The following is an 11163-nucleotide window of genomic DNA, read 5'->3' as shown; positions in this document are numbered from 1 at the left end:
AAAATAAGTGTTTTTATGAGTGTTATACAAAATTAAAATTTGCCCATTTGTTCATATTATAATTATTAATATTACTGCTTTACAGGCCTACAGCAAAATCAGCTGGGTATTTTGCACCAAAACCTAGACAGATATATTATATGAAACACTGTGAATGTTCATGACGAATTTCAAAGTTGATTTACACGGTTATAAATATGTAATAGATGTGATGTTGTTATGAACAACTGCCTTTGTACTTGACCCATGTTAAATGTCTGTTTACACAAAACCTTGGGCAAATATATATATAGCCACCTGGCTCAATAAATAATTACTTTAAAAGATACAAAGCTTTATTTAAACCAATGTTTTAAATGTATTTGTTTTATTTGAAAAGGCTGCTTTTCTACTGGTAAGATGTTATACAAGCTTAGTGGGGGTTGTGTCTTACTGAAGGCATATATTCTGGACAGAAAAACTTGAGAAATTTGATTAATAAAAATTGTTAATATCAAAAGGGGAATAGGGACTGTCAAAAATTATAGAAACAAGTTTAATCAAATTGTAAAGGTTATACTTTCAAGCCTACATAAAAGAATTGCTAAGTAAAAATGTTTTTATACATCTTGTTTTTCCTGTTATTAAAGTTAGTAACTAATGCAGTCTTTATGTATCTTATGAGTAGGAATATTTCTTGGAGAAAGCTGTGAGTAGGATGATGGGTGAGTGGGACAGCATTTATTTCAACACTACTATCTATCGAGACACTGATGTCCACATTTTAGCATCTGCTGATGAAATCCAATCTGTTTTGGATGATCATATTGTTAAAACACAGACCATTAGAGGATCACCTTTTATCAAACCATTTGAAGAAGAAATTAAAGTAAGAAATGTGATTGACATATATTTTGAAGGAGAAAGTGTCATTCTGTTTAAAAAAATTATTTTAAACCTTTTTCAAAATCTTTTTTCAACATGTGGATATAATAAATTTACACTTATATTAAATTTTTGTGTCTCTGTAAGTTTGCGTTTATGTTTTTCTATTAACTTTCTTTACGTTTTCAAATATGTTTATGTACTATATAATCAGAAGTTTAGAGTTTTCATTGTGGTAATATTTTTACTTAATCAAGAAAAATCTGAAACAGTGACTTTGCATTCATATATAGTATATTGTATTGTTATATTATTTTCAAGCTTGTAACAGTTCAACAAAAATATTAGTTGTTTTCATTGTTATTTTTGTTCTTTTGTATTAAATGAAGAATATAGTATGGTATAATTGTTTTCCAAGTTTTTGTGTAACATAGCCAAGCATGGCCTAGCATTTAGCATGTTGGGATATAGATCTGTAGGTCCATCATTTGCATCCAATTACTACACACACACAAAAGAAATTTCAATTCATGTTTGGAGCTGTGGGTGCATTATAATGGTGATGATCAAATCCCCCTTTTCAGTCAAACCAGAGTAGCCCAAGAGTTGGCAGTGGATGCTGTTTACTAGCTGCCAGTTTGAAATTAGGGACAACTAGTACATATAACCCTTGAGTAGCTTGCCCAAATATCCCAAAACAAATAAACAAATTGTATGTAACATGTAATATTTATGTGGTTAAGTACACTAAAACTGTTAGTGCATCTATTTAAATATGAAACATACTTGCTCATTTTTGCACTGAAGTGTGTTTGTTTGCACAAAATTAACATCAAGCTGTCTCATGTACAATCAATTATGATTTTCTCTTCTATTCTGAAGCCAGTGAGTGTGCTGCCTGCACAAATTTCTGAATTCAAGCTCTCTTACCTCGCAGCCATTTTTTATTTCTGTTTCTTTATTTACATATAAAAGGATTTTAACACCAGCCAAAGCATGGGCTTTCCTTTCTTCATTTTTGGAGTCTGCTTGCAGTATGTTTGTTAGTGTGCAGGCTAAGTAGGGTTGTACCACCCCTAATTCCAACTCTCTGATCAGAGGGAGACATTCTGCAAGCAACCACTTTTACATTATATCCTATTGTTATTAATTATCGTGTATCACCTTTTTTGTAATTAATTTTAACATCAAGTACCCAATTTAAATAAGATGATTTTAATATTACTTCTGTTACTATTTTTTTGTTTATGGAGTTTGGCACTGGCCATGCCACAAGCTCTTTTTCTTCAGTAATATTCTGGAGATTCTAGTTATTATGCTGAACTTAACTTGATTTAAGTAGCATCTGCCCTCCTCATATGATTTCATGTTTGCTTCGCTATTGCACTTCCACCCTTCAGTCTTCTATGTTCCATAATTTCCTGTCCCTTTATTCTACGTGTCATTTTGGTGTCGACATCATTAACAGGTCCTTCATAGGTTCTACCTCACTAGCTATGTGGTCCATTTTTTCTTTGAATGTTATACTACTGTGGTTTTTAATATAGCTCATTTTAAGATGAGTTTTCAAAGCTTTTACCCATGATCTTTTGACAAAACCTTTCTCCAATTTTGTGATAAGGTTTAGAGAATCTGTCATGAGTATGATCCAGTCTTGATCATTACTGTTACTGATCAACCAAACAAATTCATCCTTTTGTGTTTCACGTTCTGCTCTGAATTAACTAGATCACCCAGTTTTTGTCACTGGCTATTAAAAAACCAGATGTCTGTCTTTTTGCACAGCTCCTACCCTTACAGTCACATCTTCCTGACTGAGCGATTCATGGATATAATCAACTTCAGTCTCTGTTTGTATGTTTATTCTATGACTTCATCTGTTTTGACTAATCTTCACCTTTCCTTCCATATCCTCCTGCTCATATTCATTGTGTTTAAAACTTAATCCATCTGCCTCAACCCACTCTATACTCTTAATGTTTTTCAGTGGACATTCCTCCTCTACATTTGTTTGGCCTCATTGTTTGTTTGTAGTTTAAGCACAAAGCTAGACAATGGGCTATCTATGCTCTGCCCACCATGGGTATCGAACCTGGTTCCTAGCATTGTTGCTCCACAGATGTACCGCTGTATCACTGGGGGCTGGCCTCACTGACTCATGACTTGACTGATTTAAGTTCCTGTATCACTGCTTTCTCTGCCCTCTCTATCAATTGCTGATATAGTGGGTGAGATAAGGTTGTGGTTGCTCTGAATAGCATTAGTGTTCAGGCTATAATCCTCTATCTCGTAGTAATGGTGTGCAAACCAAGCAAGCCAAAAAAATGTATGGTGTCACAGAGTGTTGGTTGGGCTGGCTTTATTGCTACTCTCATGGCTTCATTCTGCACCGTCTGTAACTTGGAAATTCCTAACTTTGCCATTTAAGGCATACAAATGGATACCATACTATATTTTGGGGAAAACTATTGCTCTCATCAGATTGATGAGGCTTCTTTGCTGCACTTTCTTGGCTGCAACATGTTTTGGAAGGGTAAACTTTTCACTGATTTCTCTCTCAGATGATCAAGTGCAGATATGGTCAATCTGAAAATGACAGATTCTTATGTGGACTTTTCTTATTTGTATATACCAGTGTAATGAGAAAGGAGTATCTGTGAGATCTGGTAGTTAACATCCAACAGGTATTATCTGGTTGTATGTAAATTTTCTTTATCTGTAATCAACTGACAGAAGCTTTTGCTTCTTACTTCTTGCAAACCCTTCATCACTTTTATTGGTGTGTGTGTGTGTGTGAGAGAGAGTGAGAGATCTGCAACAATTATTTCATTAACACATGTACTTGGTGTCATTCTGGAGCCTTGCAGTGCACTGACCAGATCAGCTGTGTATATGTTGAAAAGAAAAGGACTTAGTAGGGATTATTATGGCAAGCTGATTTCAAATCTCCATTTGACAAATTTCAACTGAAAGCACCTGATGTTCAGCATAACTAATATCCTTTATATGAAAGTGTTCAATACTCCTAGTCTCCACTTGACTGTAGGCATCTTCAATAGCAAGAAGCCACCATTACTGATATACATGCCTAAATAAATTAAATCCTGTTTAAGAAAGGTTGAATGTAGACTTCCAGCCTCCTTAGAAGCACTGAATCTTTAGGATGTGAGAGCCAGTGATTGATGACTTTTCAGTTAAATCCCATAAACCATTTTTGGGTCTGGTGGTATCAAGATGGTTAGCATATATTTCACCACAAAATGTATCCCCAGTGAAAGTTCCATTCTCATGATGTCACAACAATGCAAAACTCAGTGACAGCTTACTGGAGTAGGGCTCCTTTAATTTTCTGAAAATGTATCTATTAATATAGTACTGTAAGGGAAGACTTGATAGTAAAGCTTTTAGTGAAGAATATAACTACAAAGGCGTCTAACTTCTAAACCTGTATCTCTGTTGACATTTGGTTTTCTCCAGCAAGCATTTGATAACAATCACATGCTCATCAGTGGGTATACATTGTTGTGTCACATACACTAACTGTCTTGATACTGAAAATGAGTTGTGGAAGCCTGAAATGCTATTGCCCATTATCTTACATGCAGCCTAAATCATCTGTCAAAGACTAACCCCCTCTACATATCTCCAGTACATTAGTTGTATAAGCTTATTTGTTTTATTCTATTTGAAAATGCCTTGAAATCCCCAAAATCTTGAAAAATCAGAATAGAAAACCATGATTGATATCATGCTAAAACACTGAAAATTCCTGTATATCAGGGCCTGAGCCCTGAGTCTTTTAAGCATCTAGTAATGCCTTCTGTATCTATAATCTTAGTTGGGCTCATTTAACTCAAAATTGCAGAACTTGTTTGCTTATGGTATAAGATTTGTTTTCAAGTATGAGTAAATATTTTTCATGTTTTAATTTATTCAACCTCAAGGCAAAAAACGTTTGAGTGCTAGATTTAGTTGTCTAGATAAATAGTATTAAATTATTTTTTCCTACTGAACGTTTACTGAGATGTGTATTTAAATAAAATGTGCATATTGGTCTGTTGTCTTCTTCTTCTTCTTATTTCTTCAGGAATGGGAGAACAAGCTGATAAGAACTCAAGAAACCATTGATGAATGGTTGAAAGTACAGGCACAGTGGCTTTATTTAGAGCCCATATTCTCATCAGCAGACATCATGCAACAAATGCCAGAAGAAGGTAGACTTTTCCAAACTGTGGATCGAGGATGGAAAGAAGTAATGAAGGCAGTGGTCCAGGATAATAGTGTAGGTTTCTATTTACCTTTGCTGTATTAATCCTCTCTAAATTGGCTTGTTAATTTTGATTAACCTTGCAAATACCATATAATCAGGATATTATACATATTATAACTTTTAATGTAGTAAATGTAACTTCACAAAATTTGGCAAACTTTTAGTAAATATTACAAGTCTTTTGTACACAGAATGACATTTTTTTTCAATTAAGTATTTTACTAAAGATTTGTCTGCACATTTATGGAGTCAGTGTCTGAATCAGACTCTGATTAGTCTGATTACAAGGTGATTTTTTATGTTAAAATAAAAAACTATTTTACATTCTAAAGTTTTCAGATTTCATGTGCATAACCCCTAAAACTTATTAAATTAATATCAAAAGTTTATTTAGTGAAACTATATTTTGACTGTTATTTTCTCCACTGTAACACTGTATACAGGCTCAGTCCATTTGACCAACCTTGCAATCATCACAAAGAAATACAAGATACATTTATATTACTCTTTTTATTTCTAGAATAACTGCATGTTGTCACAAATAATTACACATTATTCATTCATGCAGTCAAATCTAATACAATTGAAATCTCCCCATTTACATATATTTATTACTTTACTGCCACTTACATTAGTGTCAAAGTGAATTTTCACAATAGGAAGCTCTATTTAAACACATTGTTAAGTTACCAGGACAGTAGTGTGTCATGCTGCCAAAACAACCTGCTGCAGGACATACTGTGTTATTAACAGGAGTGATAGTTTAGCGATTTTCCACCTTCTGTATCTCAGACTTTTGTAATCCAAACTATCCCATATTTTCAGTAGATGTGCTCTACTGGACTCTTACTTCACATACCAAATTTCAAGGCAGTCCATTAAGAAATACCCGAAAGTATTCCACAAAAACCACTCAAATTTGACAAAGATTTTTGAGCATGCCTATACAAAAAGTCATGTGAACTATCGGTCTAACATTTTTACTACAGCTTCATCTAAAAGTAAAAGTGGACTGTTTTTAGTTTTTTGTCATTCGGATTAAAGATGGCTGATTTAAAGCAGTAAAACTATAAGGTGAAAGGACGTGCAGATACATAGTATTAGTTATGCCAAGCAAATGAAATTAGCAGTTTCCAACTCAAGTTTTCAAGCATGTGGACAGTTATTATTCATTGCCATCTTTTCAGCACAGGTGTACTAAATTTTATGAAATTATCCTAATTAAAGAACATTTAGCATCATGTAACATTAGCTTAAGCAATTAGCATAAATAATAATGATTGATAAGTGTAGCTACCAGTTTGGCTGCCAATTTTGGTTTCATTCCTTTAAGTTGCACACTCAATCCTTTTTCAGCCACACATTTTTTTTCACACCTAAGGTGTTTTGGATCAGATTACAACATGCTGCACTTGCCAGACTTGCTTGTGTTATCATGTATTCATTTTTATTATTTACTTTCTTTCATTTAAGTTTTCTTACCTTAGCTAATAAGTTCCTAATTTTTACATATTAGATATTTTTATAACAACAAATAAAAATATACTTTAAAAAACAAGACATTTAGGATATTTGTGTGTGGGTCTTGTAATTTTTTTCTCTCTCTCTCTCTAAGTCTGGATGAAAGTTAGCCTTATTTTTTTGTAGGGATGTTATTAGTACTTTACTTACTTTTTATTTATTTCAAATATACAAGTTAGAACACAAAATGTTAGCACACAACACAAAAATATGACCTATAATTATCATAATTTAGCTATCTTTCTAACTAAGTATTATCTGCATTAAAATATTTTCCTTATCTGGTTGAAGTGAACTGCACAATGGCAAACAATGAAACTGATACAGAATAACTCAAAATCAGTCATGAGAATGAGCTAACCTCATAAGAAAAGCAGTACATTAAAATCTTCTCTTTATAAATAAGAGTAAATTAATAATAATTACAAATAATAACATATGTCAGAATTATTTGAACTTTTTAAAGATAGCATGTACCAAAACAGTGTTATGTGATATATAAAAGTGAAGAATGAAAACTTAATACAATATTTCCTTTTGAATTTAATAAATTACAACTTATATATTATTATAATTAAAAAATACAAAATATTTTGATTCTGAGTTTATGGACGTACAACAATAGTAAATTAGTTTAATTACAGTTTGAATGTAACTCTGTAAAAAAGGTTGTCCACTTTGACCTACCTGTCTCTACAGGATTAAAGCTGTTTCTCAGCACTATACATGACCATTAATGAATCATAACATTGTACTACTAAAGCATCTTTTGAATAAGGTAATACTTTCAGTAACATAAGCCCTGAACTTATTGTCAACCTACTAAACTATATATATATATATATCTGGATTTGTGCTATGAGAAGATTATTCTATTCAGTATGGTATGTAAACCTTTATTTTCTTTATTGTATGTTTAGATACGTGAAAACCATTACTTTTGCTGAGGTTTTAAAAGGTGCAGTATCTTGCACAATTCTATAGTAAGAACTATATTTAGCTTTATATCTATATCAACTATTTAGACCTGTACAAATTAAACTGTAAATGATTTAGATGTATTTCATTCTTATTCACAGACATTGTGTTTTGAAGTTACTATTTTTAGAGAATCCAATACTGAGGTGAATTATTGTGTGTGCAGGTTTTACAAGCTACTGGTTCGGGTGATTTACTTCAGAGACTGCAGGAAACCATTGGCCTCTTGGATAGGATCAACAAAGGACTAAACACATACTTAGAAAAAAAACGTCTCTTTTTTCCAAGGTTTGATATTTGTCTATTTTGAGATGACTTTTATATTGCCATTTTGCATATATGATACTGAAAGTGTACCTAATTGTATGTCTGTACACAGTGGTTTTATATGTTTTACTGTACCATACAAAATATTTAAATTTTTTTTTGTTTAACATACTCTTATATTTAAATCTTGTAAAATATAGATTAGCTCATCAGGTATGAGTCTGGAGACAGGCACTAATATATGAAAATAATGGTAATAATGATTCACCTACTTGCTTTTGATTTGAAGTTTATTACAATTGTGTTGATATGTTCTGAAGTTTTTTATGATCATTGGTACCAGATTGGCATAATTAAATAAAACAACAAGGTTTTAGTATTCATAATACAAATAAGTTATATAAAATTAAAAGATAAATCACTGAGGGTTTTCAGATGGGAGACTTTTTGGATGGTCTACCTTCCATAAATACCCAAGTTATTAGATATTGTTTTTTTTTAAATGTTAGTGTTATAACATGAACAAAAGCTGTTGTTGTTTGTGCAGGTTTTTCTTTCTTTCTAATGATGAAATGTTGGAAATTTTGTCTGAGACCAAAGACCCCCTTCGTGTCCAGCCTCATTTGAAGAAATGTTTTGAGGGAATAGCACGGTTAGAATTTGACAGCCATTTAGACATCCAAGCTATGTTCAGTAGTGAAAATGAACGAGTCCAGTTTAGTATACCAATATCAACAGCTGAGGCTAAAGGTCAGGTGGAAAAGTGGTTGTTTCAGGTAGGATTGTGCCAGAACTTTATTTATATATGATTAGCTATTCTCGTTCATTGCTGCCCTCTATATGTGAACTTTTTATTTACACATGACACAAGCCTTCTGCTCCCCTCTATTGGAATCAAATGATTCCAGTGTGTCTCTCATCTAAGTCCTGCATCACCTATCCACCAGTAGGAGCATTGTACACTCACGTGACTCCCTCTATGCAGCTCTACTAAACTATCACTTCTCATTTGGCAATGCCTGTACTCAGACGTTTTTTTTTTGTTATTCTTTACTGGGGTGTTTTTCAAAATAGGGTTTCATGGTCACTCATTGCACTGTCTCTGGTGATGACATTCCTCTGGAATCTCCACTGCTTATTCACCCTCCTTTTTTTGGAGTGGAGTGTGGGAGTCCTTACCACTTTCCATTTTCAAGCTGTTGGGGTGGTTAACTGTGGAGGCACCCTCCTTATTGGGTTCCACAAAAAGATAGCTATAATCATTCAGTCGAAAGTAGGGTGGTGATGTTCTGCTGATGTAGATGAGATGTGGCCTTCAGAAGAGTTGAGCCATCACCTTGTGGATGATGTGGTCTCCTGATACATTTACACAACCACTGGAGCTGAGCAATTGAAAATATACTTCACCCCTTCGATTGGGAGCCCTTATCCTACCGTCGCATGTATATCAGTACTCCTAAGTCCTCACACAGGCTTCGGATTGTCTATCTTCCTCCCTCAATTTTCACTGTCTGTGTAGTGGGTCACAGTGGTGGTATGTGGGATTGTTCCAGTTCTGACCTTGGCTATCCCTCATTCTCTCTTTCTTACGAGGATATTATTGCCATTTGGAAGGTCCCATCCTGTTTCATGGTTGGAGGAGTTGATTGCATACAATACACGTCGTTTCGATACCAGATGTCAAGTTCCCTTGTGTCATACCCATGAATTGGAGTGGTTCTCAATTCCCTGGTTCTTGGGTTTGAGATGAAGAGGGTATGATCTTCATCCTACCCTCATGCAGATGTTGGTACCCTGTGAGGAGGTTTTGGATGTATTTGACTTACTGAATATGGTCCACCGTGCCATAGCCACTCTACATCCAGAAGGGCGTCGTTGTTTACCGACTTTTCTCATTGTGGGATTGAGTTACAATATCTTTATATGGTTAGAATCGTTTTCTTACCACATTCTCTCCCACTCAGATGTGCTCCTCTCATTTTCCACTCAGATATCTTACACATTCAACACATGGGCAAAGAGTATACCTGGCTCAGAAGTGATGTGGTTTCCCTCTTCAGATCTGATAATTTAAACTTACAGTATTTTTTGGTGGTAAGAAAAATTTTTAAGTTAACCAAGTTCATAGTACTATTAAGTGATGAGTCCATATAATGACAGATCAAATCATCAGATGGAGATATTGTAAAAATAAAAATCAATAGTCAAACTTGTATAATGTTACATCAAAGTTGTATTGAATGATGAGGTCTTTAACCATTTAAAGTGCAAAATTATATTTCAGGAAGGTTCTTGAAAAGTGTAATTTATCCATTAACAAATGAAATTTAGAACTTGAACTTTTTAATACTTTTTCAATTTCAAAATCCACTAGTTGCACTTTTGCTCAGTGATGTATGCACACGCGATACTAAGGCAGGAAATTTAAAGACATATGAGTATCGTAATTGTTGCACTGTGAGGAAAGGATTTTGTGACACCATGTGGTAAATTCTGATTGTCGCACCAAATGGCTATGGGTGTCAAGTTGACTAAATCCGATTATAGCATCCAAAGGGTTAAATTATGTCTAAGAAATTTAATGGCCTGCATCTGTGTTTTGAAAGACAGTTGCAGTCTATACTGAAGCTTTCTTCAGATCCTATTTCACTTATATTAAGGAGCTAATACCACTAATGTGCTTTTATTACTGAGCATTTTTGAATGTATGCTTATTGGACTGAGAGGCATTTTTCTTTTAAATATATATTTCCCAGAAAAGCTAATATGTTTATGCTTTGTTTTTGTATTATGAATATAAATTAGCTGTAATTTTATCACTCATTTGAATGTAGTTATAATAATTAACATTTAAATTGATAATGCCAGTTTATCCAGGATTTATGTTGCACTTTAATTTCAGGTTGAAGAAGCTATGACCATGTCTGTCAGGGATGTTATTCAAGAGTCCAGAGAGGTAAGTTACAATTATTTACCAATCTGGTGTTTCTTAATGCTGATGTACATCAACTGCATTTGAGATGTGAGTTGCATTATAAAAGTGACAGTCAGTAGAAAGTTATTTTTGGTTCAAAGACAGAAAAAGCCCTTATGGCAGTAGATGCTGTTGACTGACTGTATTTCCTCTGGTTCATTGGTGTAGCAAGGGTTCTCAGCACCCAGGGGGCAAAAACACATTTGGTGCCCTCACCTCTGAAATATTTTGATTATTTGTTTTGTGATTCATTACCCACTTAATGACAATAACATAAAGAATTAATTAT

At 33.7% G+C, this 11163-nt stretch overlaps 1 protein-coding gene across 1 annotated transcript in view; it reads left to right on the top strand.

Moving 5' to 3' along the window:
- The window catches only part of LOC106461591 (dynein heavy chain 7, axonemal-like), a 239815-nt gene that overhangs the window by 44881 nt on the left and 183771 nt on the right, over positions 1 to 11163 (top strand). The window contains exons 11-15 of the mRNA XM_022388600.1: positions 668 to 868; positions 4952 to 5146; positions 7800 to 7921; positions 8448 to 8676; positions 10803 to 10856. Of these exons, the coding sequence (XP_022244308.1) occupies positions 668 to 868; positions 4952 to 5146; positions 7800 to 7921; positions 8448 to 8676; positions 10803 to 10856 (801 nt within the window). The remainder of the gene's footprint in view (positions 1 to 667; positions 869 to 4951; positions 5147 to 7799; positions 7922 to 8447; positions 8677 to 10802; positions 10857 to 11163) is intronic.

The sequence above is a fragment of the Limulus polyphemus genome, unplaced genomic scaffold (assembly GCF_000517525.1).
Source record: "Limulus polyphemus unplaced genomic scaffold, Limulus_polyphemus-2.1.2 Scaffold994, whole genome shotgun sequence".
Lineage (NCBI taxonomy): Eukaryota > Metazoa > Arthropoda > Merostomata > Xiphosura > Limulidae > Limulus > Limulus polyphemus.
The sequence above is the reverse complement of the archived record's forward strand: the minus strand, read 5'-3'. Positions and strand labels throughout refer to the sequence as shown.